General features: G+C 46.9%; 2 protein-coding genes across 6 annotated transcripts; one reads left to right on the top strand and one right to left on the bottom strand.

Annotated features, from left to right (window-relative positions):
* The first annotated feature begins 1,651 nt into the window (after window positions 1-1,651).
* Window positions 1,652-15,834, top strand: zgc:56622 (uncharacterized protein LOC326033 homolog). 3 transcript variants are annotated; one of them, XR_009708931.1, is made up of 10 exons: window positions 1,652-1,831; window positions 10,988-11,155; window positions 11,908-12,024; window positions 12,280-12,357; window positions 12,688-12,804; window positions 14,153-14,265; window positions 14,875-14,962; window positions 15,063-15,165; window positions 15,319-15,401; window positions 15,607-15,657. XR_009708931.1 is itself a non-coding variant. In XM_061244659.1 (10 exons), the coding sequence occupies exons 1-10, from the start codon at window positions 1,751-1,753 to the stop codon at window positions 15,635-15,637; spliced, it is 960 nt and encodes a 319-aa protein (XP_061100643.1). In that variant the 5' UTR covers window positions 1,652-1,750; the 3' UTR covers window positions 15,638-15,815. The 3 variants fall into 3 exon arrangements, 2 of the variants coding, with proteins under 2 accessions (XP_061100643.1, XP_061100644.1); XM_061244659.1 differs by having other exon boundaries at window positions 15,082-15,165; window positions 15,607-15,815; XM_061244660.1 differs by having other exon boundaries at window positions 15,319-15,834.
* On the bottom strand, window positions 15,412-21,855 carry klhl36 (kelch-like family member 36). 3 transcript variants are annotated; one of them, XM_061244658.1, is made up of 5 exons: window positions 21,712-21,855; window positions 20,142-20,224; window positions 18,305-19,387; window positions 17,124-17,281; window positions 15,412-16,754 (listed from the first exon to the last, which is right to left on the bottom strand). In XM_061244658.1, the coding sequence occupies exons 2-5, from the start codon at window positions 20,199-20,201 to the stop codon at window positions 16,178-16,180; spliced, it is 1,878 nt and encodes a 625-aa protein (XP_061100642.1). In that variant the 5' UTR covers window positions 20,202-20,224; window positions 21,712-21,855; the 3' UTR covers window positions 15,412-16,177. The 3 variants fall into 3 exon arrangements, with proteins under 3 accessions (XP_061100642.1, XP_061100640.1, XP_061100641.1); XM_061244656.1 differs by lacking the exon at window positions 21,712-21,855 and adding an exon at window positions 21,201-21,422; XM_061244657.1 differs by lacking the exon at window positions 21,712-21,855 and adding an exon at window positions 20,703-20,902.
* Between the last annotated feature and the right edge of the window lie 246 nt (window positions 21,856-22,101).

Genomic DNA, 22,101 nt, shown 5'->3' with positions numbered 1-22,101 from the left:
TGCTGAATAATGTTGCTTAAAACCAGTTTCAACAAATTGTTTAGTATCAACAATCATGAAATGAGCCTTCAAACATGCATTCATGCTATGCAAAATTCAAAAAATAAAAATGTCAATTTTTAAAAAAAAATGATGTTTTCAGTGTTTCTGTTTATTAGCCATACTTTTACCCCCATGCAATTGTGGGAATGATTTTTTTTTTTCTCATTGCCTACAATAGTATTGTTCAATACATTTTCACCAGACAATTTTAAAGAAGTAATATATTAGGACCCCTTTTAGACAAACGTGGTGGTGTATAATCATCACTGCACACTACTGTATATATATATATATATATATATATATATATATATATATACACACAGTACTTTGCAAAAGTTTTAGGCAGGTGTGAAAAAATGCTGTAAAATAAGAATTCTTTCAAAAATAGAAATGTTAATAGGTTCTTTTTATCAATTAAAAAATACATGAACAGAAGAAGTGAATAAACAGAAGAAAAATCTAAATCAAATCAATGTTTGGTGTGACCACCCTTTGCCTTCAAAACAGCATCGACTCTTCTAGGTACACTTGCACACAGTTTTTGAAGGAACTCGGCAGGTAGGTTGTTCCAAACATCTTGGAGAACTAGCCACAGTTCTTCTGTGGATTTAGGCAGCCTCAAATGCTTCTGTCTCTTCATGTAATTCCAGACAGACTCGATGATGTTTAGATCAAGGCTCTGTGAGGGCCATACCATCACTTCCAGGACTCCTTGTTCTTCCTTGATACACTGCCAACAGCTTTATTGAGACAGGAGTAGTTGTTCTTTATTTATTCTTTCTCTTAATTCCTATTTTTATAGATAGCTGAAAGTAGTTGGTAACATTAACTATCTAACTCTGTTAACTTGATAGATCCCAATAACATGCCATTCAGATTATAACATTCAAAATAATTTACAATATTGCCAAAGCCCTGTGGTGCATTCCTTGAATCTATTTTACTGCAGTTGAAATGATAACATCTGTTTTTGTAACCTCATCAGCCCCCAACCCAAATGCAGTCCAGCGTACCCATGTGGCCCTATACCAACTTTCAAATCAAACCTATGCTCTTGTTTGACACCATTGGTAATTGAAATATTTGAAGCAGGTCTGTGTTATTTTTGTGTGTTTTAGAAGTGCAGGTAAATTGAGGCCAAACTCTCAGCCAATAGAACAGCACCCCCCAGTGGCTACATTGTATTGTAAGTCTGTACTTGTTTGGTTGGTAAATTAGATTTTACTTTGTTTACTTTATATTTTGCAATACACCTCTAAAATGTTATTACTCTTTAAAGTGTGTTGATTTGAATGATTGGTTTACAGCTTAATAATGAGGCTAGTGCAAAAACAGGAGAGTCAACAGTGAATCTACATGCATGTTTCACTATAAGAAACATTACAGGCATTACAGGCAGATATGACTCAAAAATGACTTGGCGTGTATTCACATCTCAAGGTTACACAGGAAGCTGGAGAAGCTGGAGTTTCAAAGGTCACTGAAAACAGTGTGTATGTAAATATGTAAAGGTTGCACAGTCACGCATACGCACACAGTAAAACCCTATCTGAGATTGCAAGGGTTCAATGATTAACCACAGAAATAGAAAGAGAGGAGAGGGAGAGGAGAGGACAGGGTAGTGAGGGACTGGAGAAGGAGAATTAGACAGCGCTACATATCTGTCTGGCACCCAACCCTGTTTTGATGCCTTTGAGCATATAACATGGAGCACCACACTGTTGACCGAACCATCCATTTGAATGATGGCACTCGCATGCCCCTGCTGGGTCTGGGAACGTGGAAGGTAGGCCCAGCTGTATCTCCTCTTTTCCCCACTCTTCCCTGATGGAAATTCCAGGTTGGTTCCATCCTGGATTTAAACTAGTTTGGAGATGGTCAAACTGGTTGACCAGCTTAGTACAGACAACAGATAATCACCAAATTCCAGATAGTGGAGGAGAAGTTGGTTCCAGCTGGATTCCATCTTTGGCTGGTAGCCGGAATTTCCATCAGGGTACCCCCACCCCATCTCTTACCTTGTCTCCTTTTCTAGGATGACACACAACAGCTGCATTTGTACTTATGTGGAGAAGTAATTTTAGGAACAGCTTTTTAAGCACACCAAGATTGCACTGCATTGCACTGATTGTTTTGAATTTATATGCATTTGTAGTACCGTCCTGTTGACCTATGCATTCAAAATACATATATTTCATTTCAACTGCCAAAGCTGACCAGGATTTGTTGGTTGGAAACATCCTTGGCATCATCCAGGCTAGGCTTGAGGCAAAAGGAAGATTTTAATGGGCTGAATGGGGCACTATTGTTATTGCATTTTTTTTATGTTCTTGCGTCCTTTTCCTGGTAATAATTATTTATTGTCATATACATTATTTGCTGGAATGCCCCTCACAGTCCACTAGACTTGAAATGTGGAGGATGTAATAATGTTATCAATATAATGTTATGAATGCAAGGAAACCCAAGATATAGCATGTCTGAGCTCAAAGAGGAAACATTCCCAAACCATGGCACTTAACTACAGGAAATAGGTGGAACCTCTATACAAAGACAGTGCTGCTACATGTATAGGCAAAATGAAAAGGTACAAATAGGGTAAATAAATGATCATATCATAATAAATACAAGTCTGGGCACCTTTACAGCCATACAAGTGTGTTGAACAGATTGGTTATTATTGCTGCAGTGTGTTTGGCAGATTGGTGATTATTGCGATTGCTATGTGTCAGAGTCAGCAACTCGGACTCGAGTCACACTTGAGTTGCATATACACGGACTCGTCAGTAAGGACTCGAGAACAAGTTATTCATATGAAAGATATTCCTTAGTTAAAACACACCGGACGCCGTTTTACAATCCACACTGTGCGCCTCTTAGTAGCAACCATAGCAACACCCTACGCTGTATTTATTATTATTTTAAACATTCATACACACACTCACACCGATGGCAATTCATTCACCCATTCATACACACACTCACACTCTGACGGCGACTGGCCGCCACGCAAGGCGCCGACCAGCTCGTCATTTGGGGGTTAGGTGTCTTGCTCAGGGACACTTCAACACAGCCTGGGCGGGGGATCGAACCGGCAATCCTCTGACTGCCAGACGACTGCTCTTACTGCCTGAGCCATGTCACCCCCCCCTACGCTGTATTTCTTGCAGCATATCTAGCTAAGATTACAGTCCGCATGTTGTGGCCTGGCCTTTGAGTTGAAATAATTCAGGCTCACCGAGCCAAATAAGTGATTGCAACTAGCAAAATGTGGAGAATTAAAATAAAAGATGCGGGAGCAACCAAGTCAAATTTCAACAGACAATTTCAAAACTCATATGGAAAGGTAAGTCAGTTTACCAGCACCAGAGCTGATCCCACGTTTCTGACTCAGTGTAGCTAATGTTCCATCCATCCATCCATCCATCATCACCCGCTTATCCGGAGTCGGGTCGCGGGGGCAGTAGGCAAAGCCGGGTATTCCAGGCGTCCCTCTCCCCAGCAACGCATTCTAGCTCCTCCTGGGGGATCCCGAGGCGTTCCCTGGCCAGGAGAGATATATAATCTCTCCAGCGGGCTATGGTCTCCCTCGGGGTCTCCGCCCAGTTGGACGAGCCTGGAAAACCTCCAAAGGGAGGCGCCCGGGAGGCATCCTGATCAGATGCCCGAACCACCTCAATTGGCTCCTTTCGACGCGAAGGAGCAGCGGCTCTACTCCGAGCTCCCTCCGGATGTCCGAGCTCCTCACCCTATCTCTAAGGCTGAGCCCGGCCACCCTACGGAGGAAGCTCATTTCGGCCGCTTGTATACGCGATCTCGTTCTTTCGGTCACTACCCAAAGCTTGTGACCATAGGTGAGGGTTGGGACGTAGATCGACCAGTAAATCGAGAGCTTCGCCTTCTGGCTCAGCTCCTTCTTCACCACAACGGTCCGGTGCAACGCCCGCATTACTGCTGACGCTGCACCGATCCGCCTGTCGATCTCACGCTCCCTTCTACCCTCACTCGTGAACAAGACCCCGAGATACTTGAACTCCTTTACTTGGGGCAAAGACTCGTTCCCAACCCGGAGGGAGCAATCCACCGTTTTCCGGCAGAGAACCATGGCCTCGGACTTGGAGGTGCTGACTCTCATCCCGGCCGCTTCACACTCGGCTGCAAACCGCTCCAGTACGTGCTGAAGGTCACGGTCCGATGAAGCCAGCAGAACTACATCATCCGCAAAAAGCAGAGATGCGATTCTGAGGTCACCAAACCGGACACTCTCCTCACCTCGGCTACGCCTTGAGATCCTGTCCATGAATACCACAAACAGGACCGGTGACAAGGGGCAACCTTGGCGGAGTCCAACACCCACCGGAAACGTGCTTGACTTTGTGCCGAGAATGCGGACACAGCTCTCACTTTGGTTATACAGGGACCTGATGGCTCGTAACAACGGCCCCGGTACCCCATACTCCCACAGTACATCCCACAGGGTTCCCCGGGGGACACGGTCGAAAGCCTTCTCCAAGTCCACAAAGCACATGTGGACTGGATTGGCAAACTCCCATGACCCCGCCAGCAACCCTGCCAAGGTAAAGAGCTGGTCCACTGTTCCACGGCCAGGACGGAAGCCACATTGCTCCTCCTGAATCCGAGGTTCGACCGTCGGTCGGAGCCTCCTTTCCAGTACCCTAGAGTAAGCTTTCCCAGGGAGGCTGAGGAGTGTGATACCCCGGTAATTGGAGCACACCCTCCGGTCCCCCTTCTTGAAAATGGGGACCACCACCCCGGTCTGCCACTCTACAGGTACTGTCCCCGATCTCCACGCGACACTGAAGAGGCGTGTCAGCCAAGACAGCCCAACAATGTCCAGAGCCTTCAGCATCTCAGGGCGAATCTCATCTACACCCGGCGACTTGCCACTGAGGAGCTTTTTGACTACCTCAGCAACTTCCGCCAGGGATATAGGTGCAGATTCCCCCGAGTCTTCAGGCTCTGCCTCTTCCACAGAGGACGTGTTGTTCGGGTTCAGGAGCTCCTCGAAGTGCTCTTTCCACCGCCCGACAATATCCCCAGTCCGGGTCAGCAGTTCTCCTCCCCTGCTGAAAACAGCCTGAGACAAGCCCTGCTTTCCCTTTCTGAGTCGTCGGATGGTTTGCCAGAACTTCCTCGAGGCCAACCGAAAGTCCTTCTCCATAGCCTCCCCGAACTCCTCCCATACCTGGGTTTTTGCTTCAGCGACTGCCGAAGCTGCAGCCCTTCTGGCCACCCGGTACCTGTCTGCTGCTTCAGGGGACCCCCGGGCCAGCCAAGCCCGAAAGGCCTCCTTCTTCAGCTTGACGGCCTCCCTCACCGCTGGTGTCCACCAGCGGGTTCTTGGGTTGCCGCCCCGACAGGCACCGATGACCTTCTGGCCACAGCTCCTGCTTGCCGCCTCTGCAATGGAGGCTTTGAACATGGCCCACTCGGACTCCATGTCCCCAGCTTCCCCCAGGATGTGTGAGAAGTTCTTCCGGAGGTGGGAGTTGAAGACCTCGCGAACAGGGGCCTCCGCCAGACGTTCCCAGTTCACCCTCACTACACGTTTGGGTTTACCGGGTCTGTCAGGCAGCCTCCCCGGCCACTTGATCCAACTCACCACCAGGTGGTGATCAGTTGACAGCTCTGCTCCTCTCTTCACCCGAGTGTCCAAGACATACGGCCGCAGGTCTGATGATACGACCACAAAGTCGATCATCGATCTTTGGCCTAAGGTGCTCTGGTACCAAGTACACTTATGAGCTACCCTATGCTCGAACATGGTGTTTGTTATCGACAATCCATGACCAGCACAGAAGTCCAATAACAAAACACCGCTTGGGTTCAGATCAGGCAGGCCATTCCTCCCAATCACCCCCCTCCAGGTTTCTCCGTCATTGCCCACGTGAGCGTTGAAGTCGCCCAGCAGAACTATGGAGTCTCCGGGTGGCACCCTTTCCAGGATGCCACCCAGTGACTCCAAGAAGGCCAGATACTCTGAACTGCCATTTGGTGCATACGCACAAATGACAGTCAGAGCCTTCCCCCCAGCGACACGTAGTCGCAGAGAGGCGACCCTCTCGTTCCCCGGGTGGAACTCCAACACAGTGGCGCTCAGCCGGTGGCTTGTGAGTATCCCCACACCCGCCCGGCACCTCTCACCTTGAGCAACTCCAGAAAAGAACAGAGTCCAGCCCCTCTCCAGGAGTTTGGTTCCGGAACCAGTACTGTGCGTGGAGGTGAGCCCAACTATATCTAGTTGGTACCGCTCCGCCTCCCGCACTAGCTCCGGTTCCTTCCCCACCAGAGAGGTGACGTTCCACGTCCCCAGAACCAGTCTGCGACGCCGAGGATCAGCACGCCCGGATCCCCGCCTTTGCCTACTTCCCGTTGGGCAAAGCACCCGACTCCGATGCCGACCCCTGCAGGTGGTGAGCCCACAGGGCGGCGACCCCACGTGACCAGTTCGGGCTGTGCCCGGCCGGGCCCCATGGGATAAGGCCCGGCCACCAGACGCTCGCCGACGAGCTCCCCTCCCGGGTCTAGCTCCAGCAGGGGGCCCCGGTTTGCTAATGTTCGTATCACTGTTTAATCAGCATAACAGAAGCACGTATTTTCTTATTTTGTTGACTGCCAAGTTGTAGCAATGTTGGCTTGCATTTCAAATAGTTGATCGTGAAAAGTTATGCAAGCTCGAGAACCACAACCGTAAAGTACAGTAACAATAAAACAAACTTCTTCAGGTTGGCTTGAAAAGCCCCATACATTTTCATTGTCAACGTACTTCACGCAAGCAGCTACATTTTCAGTAAAACTGCCATGTAATGGGATTTTGACCTGGAGCCTGATCAAGGGTTGCACTATTTTAAAAACCATTCAGTACGATCTTTAAGATCGATATGCAAGCAGGTCAGCAAGTGATTTTGAATGTCTTGTTAGGTGACGTTATGTACTAGTTGCGTGGACATTGTTTGGTGTTCCAGTGTCATACAAATATTAACTGTATTTTCGAGAGAGCTTGTTTGTAATTGACGTTAACATTAACCAAGTTTGCCATGTCCTGTAGTTGCACACGGTTTTGAAATGATTTATAATTTCACTATGCAATAGTGCAATGGCATTCCTTAGGATTCAAGGTTCTCCTATGGCATAATGTAGATGTAGTCCAAGATCGTAGCCCCCGATTTCTTGTATATAGGCTCATGAGATTTTTTTGAATTATTAAAGTAAATGCTTAATAGTTACCTTTCATTTAAAAATGAGAAAGTACGAGTATATTCATAAACCCATACTGCAACGTGATTCAAATTTCAACACTTTGTAACTGTTTACAAATAAAGTTATAATTAATCGCAGATGCATATTAAGCATAGTCCTTGACTAAATTTAATTGGAGATGATCCATGTTGTATTTGAGTATTTTCTGTTAGTTTATTTGTTTATTTCTTGTAATTTATTACTTTTCATCATATCTGGTTTTCTGTTTATTATCCATCACAGTTCATTGCACTTGTCATCCCCTGTCTGTGTCAGGATGTTTCTGAGCCCAAGTGACCGGGTTTCAATGATTCCTTCTCAGACTTGCGTTTTCTTACTTCCTGCTTTCTCGCTAGTTTATCATTACATTACATTAATGGAATTTGGCAGACGCTCTTATCCAGAGCGATGTACAGTTGATTAGACTAAGCAGGAGACAATCCTCCCCTGGAGCAATGCAGGGTTAAAGGCCTTGCCCTGTTGGCTACACCGGGGATCGAACCACCGACCTTGCAGGTCCCAGTCATGTACCTTAACCACTACGCTACAGGCCGCCCCGGTGTACAGCACTACTAATAACAAGTAACATAGATATTGTACAGTACTAATTATATTAACGCACTTATTGTCTGTCTAACTAATTAACTAACAGTCACTTGTTTTGGGTAATTTAAATTTAATCACGTAACTAACTGACTAACGTTATCTCCAGTTTCGAGTCAGCTCTGTAACTCCGCCTTGCTATCACTATGTTCCTTATCTCTATGCAAATGTCCACTCCCTAATCCAGAGGCGTATGTTTTATGTGTGGGTCTCTGTGCTTTTTTGTTTCCCCCTTGTTACTGAGTCATTATGTTCTTCACCTGTTGTTTATTTGTTTAGCCCTCTTCACTCCCGTGCCCCACCTTGTATGTCACTTCCCATCATGTATTTAAACCTCAGTGACTTCTTTATTCCTCCTCAGAACGTTGATACATTTTCAGTAGCCGATTGCCTGTAAGACTGATTATTTGAGATTCTTTTGTAAAACCCCACGCTAACCGAACAACGGAATTTAGCGAGGGCTGAAGGTATCAGCATGCTTGTCCTTCTGGTGTTGCTGAAAGAATATTAGTAGGGTTAAATAGTAGTGGCCCCTATGCGGAGAGTCCAGATCAGCCAATAAATAAACCACGATAAAAAACAGTAGTAGCACTCTGCCTTCCACTCTTTACTGGTCCGGGCTGACCAAGAATCTCCACTCCAATCTCCAATAGGGCCAATACATTCACCTTCGTTATATCTGACTCCATTTAGAATAATAATTTAGATTAGTTATCTACCTTTGGTAGATGTCTTATTTATAATTTTGACTTGATCGCTATAGGAATCCTGTACTGAGATTTACTCATCAACAGTCCTCTGCTGGTTCTGCCGCATGTCTCATTGCGCGTTATGTGCACGTCTCACAAACTGACTAGATATCTGCAGTCATTACAGAGGTCGCAGGAATAGCTACTCTTGGGTATATCTGTTAATAGCCTAGGGACCCAAGCAGACCAACATAGCTACGGCTGTTCTCGACATGAATGAACTACCACGCGGAGGCGAGGGATTTACCATCAGAGGTCTACGGGTGCTATACGCCGTGATACATTAAGTGTAAATATTCATCCTCCCTAGACCAGTTCGAGGGGGTAACCAAGCATTCCCTGTGTAACATTGAGTGTCAGTAAGCGAAACCACACAGATCAAGTTTTAACAATTTATTTTACCAGGCAGGTTACATACGTAATTACACACTAGTTCCAAATAAAATATAAAAGCATTAGAAAGGAAACCAAATTACAGAGTCTTAAAAGTCATACCTGGTAAAAAAGCTACATACGGGAGTCTGGCTACAGACACCCTGCACATAGAAGTGACGTGCACAGTGTGCAATGGGAGTCTGATTGCATCCTCCCAGATTGGTTGGTTTGGTCCCCTTAAATCCAAAATCAGGCCTTTTTGTTGACTCTAAAAATGGGTCCGCAATGAACCAATGAACCATCTGCCGTTTTATAACCATTTGGAATTTGGAGCCAGGCCTCCCCAGGAAATGAGATCTGATCAGGGGGGTTGAGGCACATGGCTTTCACTGGCACAGAACTCCACACAGTTTCTCCTTGGTTCCTGGTTGGTTATGATGTCCAAGGTTTGTGGTTGCAGAAATGAAACCATTGCACCAGTCGCACTGAAACAATCAGAATAATAAACTGACTTTGTCATGAAACATCCAGTGCTTTATGCATACTTTCAGGGAAACTGAGGAATGGGGGAGATGTGAGAGGGAGGGAGTAAGGAAGGGGGATCGAAGAGAATAATGGCTGGGCCCAATAGGCCGTGCTTCTGAAACCTTCCTGCGCCGTAAAGGATGCCGCACCCTGATAGGAGGGGGATTTACAGAGGTTCAGGAAGACAGCTGTTTTCAGAACAATGCATGAGTTTTTCCCCCACAGGCTCCTGCCCGTATGGGTGCGGAGACGATGGGGGCTAATGGTGTATGCTCCTGGGGTTAAATTACTTTACAGCCACATATTGCCACCGTACCAGAGGAAGCCAGCAAGCTGACCAGCGCACTGAGTGACAATGCCAGATTTTAATAATTTAACGACACCCTTTGCCTTTGAGTTTGCCTTATCTTGTTTTGTTTGCTTATCTGATTATTTGGTTTTTTACTTTGTTTTGCCTAGCCCTTTGTACCTCAGCCTGTGATTCCACAGATTCTTTGACCCCTGCTTTGTTTATTGATTATTCTTTTGCATCTGGATTCTGGCATTGTTGATCTCTGATTACCTGGCTTGATATTGAACTGATTAAAGACAACCTTTTTGCATACTCCCTGGTCTGCGTTTGGGTCCTCTGAATGGAATCACAATCCATATAAAGCTGCATTTAGTCCAGAATTAACCGGCCCCTATTTTGTTATTGACCATCATCTTATATTACAGCCCATGGTAATGCCTACATTATGAGTCACATAAGTCACACAGAGTTCTTAAAAAATAGTTGTTTATTTTATATTATTTATTGATATATCAATTACCTACCACACCAGACCTGAGGTTTTGGCAAGCCTTTCTCCAGCCATCTTGAGAAAGGTTTTGCCAGAACCTTGGCTCAGGCATGGTAGTTCATTGATATAAGAATAAATAAATAAAATAACCACTGTCTTTTAGTGTGCCCCTGATATTACTGCTTCTTCAGTTGTGACACACTTGATGTCATATACAAAATATGTCTTCTACACTTCCGGTTTCTATACCATCAATTAGACTAGGAATCATGATGAATTTCTGTAGCCATACTGTTGTTTAGGCTGCACCATTCTGGAGACTTGACTTGGACTCTAGCTCAGAGACTTGAGACTTGACTTGGACTCTAGCTCAGAGGCTTTTGAGACTTGACTTGGACTCTAGCTTAGAAACTTGAGACTTAACTTGGGACATGCATTTGATCACTTGTGAACATCTCTGCTATGTGTTGAACAGATTGGTGATTATTGCGATTGCTATGTGTTGAACAGATTGGTGATTATTGCGATTGCTATGTGTTGAACAGATTGGTTATGATTGTGATTGCTATGTGTTGAACAAATTGGTGATTATTGCGGCAGTGTGTTGGGCAGATTGGTGATTATTGCGATTGCTGTGTGTTGCTGTAGGCCATTGCTGCAGTGGGACAGCCAACAATTGAGGCTGCCATTGCCGCAGGATACCGGCACATAGATACAGCGCACTGCTACCGCAATGAAGTGGAACTGGGCCGGGCTGTCCATGCCAAGATCAAGCAGGGCATCATCTGCAGGAAGGACATGTTCATCGTCAGCAAGGTGAGAAGTTGTGTTGAAGTTCAGGTCATCACTGCCAGAGAGTATCAAGTTCTCATTTGACCTAACTGGTTGAATAATGGTATAAAATATAAATATAGTTTTAAACTTGAGCATATAACTGTTTAGTGCGAGTCACTTGGGTTTCTTATATCACAATGTACTGCTATACACCTGTACGGCTGTTGTAAGGCATACGTTCAGTGAGCACTTTATTAGCTATTTATTTTTCTTAGACTTTTTAAGTCTTCAGCTGCTGTAGCCTATCCAGTTAGAGGTTTGTCACATGTTTTCAGAGATGCTCTTCTGCATACCACTGTAGTAATGCGTGGTAATTTGCATTATTGGATTGGCTGATTCAATATTTGCATTAACAAGCTGGTGTACAGGCCTATATAATAGGGGGTCACTGAGTGTATTTCATACACTTACCCCATGTGTCATAGAACAATTACGATCAAACTGAATTTCCCATACTCTATGAGGACAACATTTAATAACATGTAATCCACCTCTAATCAAACCAGTTGTAGAAATGTAATCAATTTACTTTGGTTAAGTGCACCAGCAGGTGTATTGACCAGCATGTATTGACTGGTGGATTACACCACTTCTGGTTCATAGGTGGTCAATTAATAACAGTAATGATGATGGTAATGTTTCCCATAGTATATTGTTCCATAACATGTTCTCCATAAAAGATCTACAGAAGACAGACAGGATGACTAATGAAACCCCTTCTACTATGTGCGCAGTTGTGGTGTACCTACCATGCCGCCTCAGATGTGCAGCTGTGTCTCAGCCAGTCCCTGAGAGACCTGCAGCTGGCATACCTAGACCTGTACCTGATACACTTCCCTGTGGCCCTAAAGGTAACACACAAAGAGGCACAGACAGACAAACACACACAAATACTCACAGATATGCACACACACAAATGTTATCACTGGTATGCAAGCATATACATGCAGACAAACACACTCTATCTCTCTCTAACATATGTCTGCATACACACAAACACGTGCATGGACTGATTTTCTTTCTCCAGTACTGATGTGGATGAACACATACACTGTTTGGTTGTTACTCCCCTGCTGAAGGTCTGCTTGTTTGTTTTTCTCTTCCAGAGAGTAGAGGATGAGCTCTTTCCCATGAAAGATGGTCAACTTCTCACCACAGATATTGACTATGTGGATGTGTGGAAGGTAACAGTGACCATCTCTTTGTAGGAGGGATTTTGGGGAGAGAAGAGTCATTCTTGATAGGTGAGACTATGCCCTTAGTGTTGAGTGGTACATTTAAGTGTTAAAAAATGGAGCAATGGGATAACAGTGACTACACAACTTCATGGTCTGTCCCATTGGCTTAGCTGGCAGGCTAAACCTATCTTTTAAGTTTCATAGAGCCTAGTGCTGTGTAGCGGAGTAGCAGGTGCACTAATGCGTGTTCCAGGGGAAGTGGTGTGTAGTGCACGTGTTGAGATTTGTTGATTGAGGTTCTGCAGTTCTGTGAGTAGTTTTTGTCTTCTCTTGTAGAAAATGGAGGCTCTGAAGGCCTCTGGCCAAGTGAAGAGTATCGGCGTCTCAAATTTCAATATCACTCAGCTTGAGAGGCTGTTGTCTGTAGCCAAGGTTCCTCCAGCTGTCAACCAGGTACAAACACATCTCACACTCTCTTTACCCTGTACCCTACTCCCTCCTCACCTCATCCTATAACCTATACCCTCCTCACCTCTTATTGTGTATCCTATATCCTCATCACCGCTTATCCTGTACCCTGATGTGGCACAATAGAACAGAAAGCACCAGAGCAAAGGGTTTCAGAAAGATCCAGAAAAGCCAATGATCCATCATGGTTGACCAAAGGGGAACAACCCCTGGATTGCACTATTAGCAACACAAGAACACCAAAGTCCACACACATGCAGCATGCTCACCCAAACCGTGTACCATTGATTACACAGAACACTCACTGCCTACCAGAACAAAACCCAGAGACCAGCAAGTAGACTGCAAGCAGTCTCTGGGGCCCTGTGATGCTGGTATAGCATAAGAATAAATTATTCTGAAACTATTCTGGGACTTGAGTTTTCCATCCTTCCTTCCGTCTTGATTCCTGAGCCATGTCCCATACGCTCATGATCACATAATCCTATACTCAACCCCCTTATCCTGTACCCTATACAGTCCACACCCCTCATCCCATACCCAACTCACTCCTCAACCCTTATCCTGTACCATACGCACACCTCACATATTCCTCACCCCTTAACCTGTACCCTACATATTCCACACCCCTTATCCTGTACCTTACATATTCCTCACCGGTTATCCCATACCATATGCACTCCTCACCCCTTATCTTGTACCTTATATACTCCACACCCCTTATCCTGTACCCTACACACTCACTCCACCCCTTATCCTGTACCCTACACACTCCACCCCTTATCCTGTACCCTACACACTCCACCCCTTATCCTGTACCATACACACTCACCTCTAACTATGCTTCCTACATCTTCCTCACCTCTTAATGTGTTCCTTACCCTCTCCTCACATCTTAGAATGCAATTGAAATCCTTCAGCCTTCCCTGTCAGGCGCAGGCCGTGACTTCTCTCAGTCGTTAAGATGATCAACGTATCGTCCTATTTTCAACTGGTTGAGAATGTTCTCCTAGTAGTAAGTCACATAAGGATAACCACTCCCCTTATTCCTCCCCTTGTGACAGGAAAGTGGGGGCACGTCATAGCTGATTGACAGTTCTCATTGCCATGCGCACACAGTTAGGGTGAGCTTTTATAGTGGGAAATTTAGGCTTAGAAAAATAAAATAAAAAATAACACGCATTTGTTTTATTGTTGTCTAAAGACAACAGGCAAGTGTCACATTCAACCACCATTTTACTCCTTTGAAGTGCTGAGGCAGTAAGCTGCAGGTGTGGTTTGAGGGTCTGACCTCTCCGTCCCTATACCGACAGCTGTGTGTCCCTGCTTGCAGGTGGAGCTCCACCCCTACTTGGTCCAGTCCGATCTGATTCGGTTCTGTCAGGACCGGAACATCGCCCTCACCGCCTACAGCCCTTTTGGGTCCCCCAGGAGACCCCAGGAGCTGTGAGTGTTGCGTCCGGAACAGACACCCCACAGTACTAATCTATACCCCACAAATATACCCCCCCAAACACCTTTAACTCCAATACCGTATCCCTTCACGAAAATCTACTCAGCAATGTCCTTAAGAAAAAATAAACTGAAAACAGGTTAGAAGGGTGGTAGTGATCATGGAGTGGTGGGGAGGAGACCGTTATTGACAGTAGCTGGATTTGTGGACGCATGCCAAGGTAAATGGATGCAAGCATGGTCACCAAAACAAAGAGCATGAATACTGGAACCCTTCACCCCAACACTTCTAATCTAAGATCTGCACCGCTAACCTATCCCCCACTACCCCAACCCCATAAGCCACTTTATTAATTTTGACTTCAACATAATGAATTTATACCCCAACACCCTCATCCTCCATTGTACATCTACATCTAAAAACCATAAACTTACAAGAAAACCCGGAACCCCACACCCTATATCTACACCCAAATGAATTTTGCATGGCATTTTAATTCCTGAATTAGATAACTATACCAATGAGCCATTTGATAAACCACTAGGATGTATCATCCAAATACAAACCAAGATCTCAAGAAATCACAATGTCCTCCTCCACAGCCACTGTGGGGACACTGACCCAGAGAACCTTCTGGAAGATCCTGTTGTCCAGAGCATTGCCAAAAAGTACAAACGGAGCCCTGCACAGGTGAGTTACCCATGCACACACACACACACACACACACACACACAAACAGGTATTTTAGTTGTAAAATGAGTTTTTGTGCATCTTTCATGTGCATTTTCAGGCAGATGTGTGCATTTCAGGTGCTGCTGAGATATCATGTACAGCAAGGTATATCAGTGATCCCCCGAAGCATCAAACCCAACCACATCCTGGAGAACACCAAGGTGAGACTACCTGACATGCAGTACCTGCACACCCAACACTCCTGCACTGTGGTCTCGCAGTCCTTCTGACACTCCTAGAGACCAGTGATTTTGTGAGCATTACACTACAATGTGTGCATGATTGTAGAAAGGTAAAGTTATGTTTCTTGGTAGATTTTTGACTTCTCTCTGCATGAGGAGGACTTCAGAGCACTTCAGGGCCTGGACCGTGGATGGAAATCCTTTACCCTTGACTCGTAGGACTGCGTTACACACACCCTTCTGCTCTCTCTCTCCTGCTAACACACACATGCATACACACACACACCCTTCTGCCCTCTCTCCTGCTAACACACACCCCACCCTTCTGCTTTCTCCCTCTTGCTAACACACACACACTTCTGCTTTCTCTCTCTTGCGAACACGCACGCAATTTGTACTGAATTCACTGTCTGCCCACAGGCTGAAATCTCACCCCTACTACCCTTTCTGAAACTGGGAGCAAGCCCCAGGGGTAGCGGAGAACCTGGACCCGAAAAGTAATCATCGCACTTCTGCTTCATTCAGTTCACTCATCCGTGTGTCCCTGTAGGGCCCATAACACATTTTATTAAAACCAAGCTCCAGCCATCTGTGTTCAATCTCCCTTTCTGTCTGAGGTGCACACACACACAGCAGCAGCAATCTGTAGCCAATTCCACTCTCTCACACATGCATACACTTTGCATCCTGCCTCCAACATACACGCACACAGACAAATTTGCACACACATGCAGAAATACACTGAAACACACACATACTGCATCGTCCGTATCCTGTCTGAAACACATATGACAGCCAGATGCAGACACAAACGCACACTTGTGTAATACATAGACAAACACACTCACTTAATTGCACCCCTCCGGCTAGCTTAAAACTTCACAGCACGCAGAGAGACTCGCACGAGCTTTAATAGTAACACTGAGCAGACCTCGTCCGTCAGAGACGAGAAGGGAGGGCCCGTCGCACTGCCCCGCCCCTGGCGCCAATGCTAATGGCCCCTCCTCTTGGAGACGGGCGGCTCGCTCTTGCCCCTGTGCCCCGCCCCCTTCCTGTCCGGGCTGCGTGAGCGGGGCCTGACGGCACACACACAGGCCGACGCCCCCGCCACGCGTTTGGGCAGGTCCCGTCCCCGGGACCACTGGCCCTTCTCCGGGTCGAACACCTGCGCGCAGCGGGAGAAGGCCATGGCCTCCCAGCTGTACCCGCCCAGGACGTGGATGCGGCCCGCCCACACGGCCACGCCCGCCTCGCTGTTGGGCTGCAGGAGCGGGGCAAGGCGGGTCCACTGCTCGGTGCGGGGGTCGAAGGCCTCCACGGCCAGAACGTCAAAGCGCTCAGCGCTCCCCTCCCGGTCGTCGCTGCCGCCCACGGCGTAGATCAGCTCCCGCAGCGAGGTCATGCAGTGCCAGCCCCGGGCCACGCCCATCGGCCGGCGCTCCGCCCAGGCGTCGTCCCGCAGGGCGTAGCTCAGGACGTCCCGTCGGTACGGCCCGATCTGGTAGTCGTGGCCCCCAGAGATGTAGGCCAGTCCCCTGTGTACCGTTCCAGCGTGGCCATAGGTGAACCTACAGGGAGAGGAGACAGAATTAGCCCTTCGAAGAGTCGAGACCAAAGAATTATAAGGTTCTGACTGACGTTCAAAAAAATTCTTCTTTACATTTTGTTCAAAGAGCAATTTGATAGGTTTTTGGTATTGTGCATTCAGAGTACTTTTAGGCTGTCTGTCATTTTGATCTATGAAGAGTTGCTACGGGACATTATTGAGAAACAAAAAAGATAGTGATGGGGCAAGCAGTGAGCAGCAGACAATTCAGTTTGAAATTATTATATTTTTTTATACATAATTTTTTCATTAAATGGTCAAAAGCCTTTTCATTAAGGGTGATAATTTGTTGCCAAATGCTCATGGTCCTTTAGAGGAGGGGCGTTCTCACCTGGGCAGTCCTGAGACATAGTGCCAGCAGTCCTCCAGGGGCCAGTATACCTCCACAGATGACAGAGCCCCATTATCGTTGCGTCCCCCCACAGCAATCAGACAGTCCTCCATCGCTCCCAGATAGAAATCCACTCGCCTCTGGTTCATAGGAGCCCCCTGGTGAGAGGATATTATAAAGACTGTCACCACAACAATAACGTGCCACTATAAATCAAACTAAAAACCCCTACCCAGAGACAACAACACTTTTGTGGGGGGTTTGTGTTCACAGAAACTAATAGTGCAAATAGTATGCAAACCAACCAATCAGTAACTACCAGGAACTTCAACGGTTACCCAAATTAGCTTGTTATGTACTATGTAGCCAAGAGCAGGGACTAAATTTAGGTGCTAGGCATGATGTGGTTGGAGCATTCTGTCAGAAATCAATCACGTTCTGCTGCAGCCTACCCACTTAAGATGTTTGACATCAGAGATGCTCTTCTGGATAAAACTCTTTCATATCTGACAAAGCAATGTTACGTTACACTCTATTAGTGTGGGAGACAGGAGCCACATCTGAGCTTACCTGAGATACAGACAACACTAATACACCTGAGAGGCAATACAGTACACCTGAATGACAGATAATATCACCAGCCCTGAGAGACAAGTCACATAATACGCCTAGAAGACTGGTAACAGCACACCTGAGAGCTAAAAGAACACCAAAGGGACATTTTTTTTTACCTGAGTGGCAGGTAAAATTATACCTGAGAGACAGATGGCACCAAGATACCGGACAGAGAACTAAGTATACCTGAGAGAACCAACAGACCTAAATGACATATACCTTTTGGATAGACAGCACCAAAACACCTGACAAAAAAGCAAAACAGAACACCTGAGAGACACGTAACAGGACACGTGTGAGACATGTAATGCAATAAACCTGAGGCAGGCAACACTACACCTAAGAGACAAGTAACACAGTAAACCTCAGACAGGTAACACAGTACACCTGAGAAACAAGTAACCGGACACATGTGAGACAGAAAACACACAACATCTGAGACAGGTAACACAATACACCTGAGAGGCAGGTAATACACTGAACCTCAGACAGGTAACAGTACACCCGATAACGAATAACACAAGATGCTACTGAAGCAATACGTGAGGGGAGGGGGGTTACTTTACCTTGACCCACTGGTTGCTGCGGGGGTCGTAGCGGTAGAGCAGGTTGCTGGCCGCGTCACCGCCGTTGTCGCGGGACGAGCTCCCGCCGGCGGTGAAGAGGAACCCGCCCATCACGGCCACGCAGTGGTGGCTCCGCCGAGCGGGGAGCTGCGTCTCCACGGACCAGCCCCCCTCCCCACCCCCCTCCAGCCGCCGCACCTCGGCGCTGAGCTCCTCCCCGCGCTCCGACACCTCGCCTCCCACCAGCAGGAGGCACTCCACCCCGCCGCGCAGAGCCGTGCGCGTCGTCTGGAGCAGGGGCTGGGCGCTCAGCTGCTCGTGGTAGCTCAGCGCCTCCTCGGCCAGCGCCAGCGCCTCCCCGCTGGCCTCCGGGGGCAGCAGCGAGCGCATGGCCGGGAGCACTCTGCCCCGCAGCTCCGCCGCTGGGATCAGGGGGAGGCGCACCTGGCCCAGGAGCTGGCGGGCGTGGGCGGGCCGGTCGGGCCCCTGGCTCAGCCACTGCAGGGCGGCCTGCAGCAGGGCCTGCTCGCTCTCGTGCTCCACCAGGCCGCTCCCCAGGTAGGCGGCCATCTTGGACGCGCGTATGTCGCGCAGGAAGCCGGGGGTGAAGGAAAGGGTGGCGAAGCGCTCCAGGACAAAGCGGTCGATGAAGGCGTCCAGCCGCTCCAGGCTGTAGAGCAGGGCCAGCTCCTGCAGGTACAGGTAGTTGTCCTCGCTCACCTCTCGCTCCAGGTACTGGCAGCAGAAGTCCACCACCCGCCACACCTGCAGCAGGTGCGCCGTCTCCAGCACGTAGTCTATGTTGCCGCCGTCTAGGGGCAGCTCGCCGCTGTACAGGAAGTCCACCACTGCCTTCAGGCCCACGTAGGAGGCCCCCACCAGCTCCACCTCGGCCTGCCGCGCCTCGCGCATGCCCAGGGTGAACATGGCCTGGAAGTAGGGGCTGGACAAGGCCAGCAGGGCGCGGTGGGCAGGGACTCGCTGCTCATCCGCCAGCAGCACCACGTCACACAGCTGGCCCCGCTGACGCTGCTCGTTCAGGCCCTGCAGCACCCAGCTGGCCTGCTCCTCGCAGCGGTACACCTGAGACACAGGTAACACAGTACACCTGAGAGACAGGCAACACAGTACACCTGAGACACAGGTAACACAGTACACCTGAGAGACAGGCAACACAGTACACCTGAGAGACAGGCAACACAGTACACCTGAGAGACAGGTAACACAGTACGCCCGAGACACAGGTAACTCAGTACACCTGAGAGACAGGTAACACAGTACACCTGAGAGACATGTAACTCAGTACACCTGAGAGACAGGTAACACAGTACACCTGAGAGACAGGTAACACAGTACACCTGAGAGACAGATAACAGTACACCTGAGAGACAGGTAACACAGTACACCTGAGAGACAGGTAATTCAGTACACCTGAGACAGGTAATTCAGTACACCTGAGAGACAGGTAACACAGTACACCTGAGAGACAGATAACATAGTACACCTGAGAGACAGGTAACACAACATACCTGAGAGACAGGTAACTCAGTACACCTGAGAGACAGGTAACACAACATACCTGAGAAACAGGTAACTCAGTACACCTAAGACTGGTAACACAACATACCTGAGAAACAGGTAACCTAAGGGGGGATTATCATCCACAATTACATCAAATGTCCAAGAACTCCCTGTAGATTTGAGCACATCTTCTATATGAATTGGTCTTTAATGAAAGAGAGAGGTCTTTAAGCACTGTTCAGTGCTGACAGAGGGTTGGTCAATACCAATCAGTGCTGGTCAGTAATGTACTGCTTTAGATGTAGTGGATACTGACCTTCGATGACTCACTTATCCGCTGTGGGCGTGACACACGAACTTGCCGGCCACCCTCCATCCTGGCTCTCACTTGAATGAGATCTGCCATAGGAGAAAACACACACAGCATGACTCAGGCTTGTGTGAGAATTCGCCATAAGATATAGAGTGCGATGTTACAGAGAAGCTAAACAGGAAGGCATCGGCTACATCCAGGCACTTCCTACTCCTACTTCCTAGTCGTTTTTGAGTTTTGGCAAAATATGCAACATCCTATTTTAACCGTTAGTAGAACTAGCTGCAGAAACAAGAGCATGGATAGCCTGCCATGTTACAGGTCCACAGACTTTGACAGTGACAAACGCAACAGAGACTGCCGTCTTTTCGTACTGTTCTAGTTATAAAATGTTCGCCGAACAGGTGACTATGAGATCTTGACTTTGGTGTGCTACACAACACTATTTATAGTTTTCACTTTAGCTAACCAACTATATTGTGAACAAGCGAGTTATTTGGTTCCGTAACTAGCTGGCTAACTAAGATATGATAGTCTACCACAAAGGATGCAACTGCAACTTACAGTTTGAGAGAAATAAAAGTCTGCGCATGATTGAACACGTAAAGAGACAAAAGGAACGTGTAGCTGCCCAAATTACACTCCAGAGAAGCGATCACTGAAACTCTAGTTAGAAAACAATACCAGTTCGCTACAACAAGCAAATTAGCGATTAGTAGTTAGCTTCCCGAATGTACAAATATCCACCAGAAGCACAACGCGTGTACAATCGCTACTATGTTCGTATTGCAAACTGGTATTGTTTTATAACTAAATATCCTGCGAGACGAACAATCAGGATATGCCATTGGCTGTGGCAGTTGGAACTATTTTTCAACCAATGAGCTTTAATTGCTGTACAGCTGTACAATGTTTTGATACATTTGACGGCCTGACAAAAGTGCACTTTGAAACCCGAATTAAGGACTATAAACACAGGCAGAGGGTGAGTCAATGTCAGTGAACCTTTTTAAATGATAGGAAGGGATTTACAATGATCTTGTAACAACATAAAAATCTTACCTATTGTACCTTTAACTTTGATAACGTTTACACGCAGCAATGGCCTACCCATTTGCCTTTATACCGGTTGCCAACCTTCTAATTCGTTTATTTTTCCACCGAAATACGTTTATAACGCCTTCGTTACTTACAACGACATCGTGATTGATAACTACTTGATAACTTTCTCTTACGATACCCCTCCCAAAAACTTTTAGATGGCACGCTCTGCATTCGGACGTGCGACGCTCATGCTCGACAGGGGGTACAAGGACAGGGCACTCGCCGCTGGCGAAAGGGAACCAACTCAACGTGTACGCAAACATTGCAATTCGATATAAAGTAATATCAGCATTGGCCGTCTAACGTTAAATATATAATGATGGCCACCTCCTGTAGAAATGTCTATCCATAAAGAGCTTTCAGACTTGTGCATATTACCATCAATTATCATTTGAGCTATAGCAAGAATCAAACGGTTGTTATCTGCCCATCACAGCAAAATAACAAAAAAAACAGCGTATATATTTACCAGAGCATCATCAGTTGCTAAAATACTACATGGGTTCTGTCTGAAACAGTTTCGGGGCATTCGCCCAGCCGTATTCCGCAGCCATGATATCATCCAGGAAGTGTCCAGTCGATTGACGAGAAGTTCTACCAATCAGAACGCTGTAACGTCATCAGAGACTGGTCAACTGCCTATGTTCTCTTTTGGATTTTGTCTGATGTTTACAATGAACATATTACAATTGAATGGATGTTTACGCTAGTAATACACGGCTTACAAATTATTTAATTGTTTTCAAAACGGATAGTTTAATCGCCTCGAAACCCCCGAACTACATGCGAGACTGACCCAGAAATTAAATGTATTTATTCCCGTGAGTTTACAGTGATGGTATTACATGAATAACAGCGC

Source organism: Conger conger, chromosome 6 (assembly GCF_963514075.1).
Source record: "Conger conger chromosome 6, fConCon1.1, whole genome shotgun sequence".
Lineage (NCBI taxonomy): Eukaryota > Metazoa > Chordata > Actinopteri > Anguilliformes > Congridae > Conger > Conger conger.
This window is presented reverse-complemented; position numbering and strand designations above follow the sequence as displayed.

What these genes read in the sequence shown, in the direction of transcription:
- zgc:56622 (XM_061244659.1), top strand. Translation starts at nt 1,751, where the DNA reads ATGGAGCACCACACTGTTGACCGAACCATCCATTTGAATGATGGCACT. An exon ending in TGGGTCTGGGAACGTGGAAG is followed by an intron (nt 1,832 to 10,987) that starts GTAGGCCCAGCT and finishes GTGTTGCTGTAG; the next exon opens with GCCATTGCTGCAGTGGGACA. An exon ending in ACAAACGGAGCCCTGCACAG is followed by an intron (nt 14,963 to 15,081) that starts GTGAGTTACCCA and finishes TGTGCATTTCAG; the next exon opens with GTGCTGCTGAGATATCATGT.
- klhl36 (XM_061244656.1), bottom strand. Translation starts at nt 21,252, where the DNA reads ATGGGTAGGCCATTGCTGCGTGTAAACGTTATCAAAGTTAAAGGTACA. An exon ending in CAAAGTTAAAGGTACAATAG is followed by an intron (nt 20,225 to 21,200) that starts GTAAGATTTTTA and finishes CTCCTATGGCAG; the next exon opens with ATCTCATTCAAGTGAGAGCC. An exon ending in TATGTCTCAGGACTGCCCAG is followed by an intron (nt 16,755 to 17,123) that starts GTGAGAACGCCC and finishes CTCTCCCTGTAG; the next exon opens with GTTCACCTATGGCCACGCTG.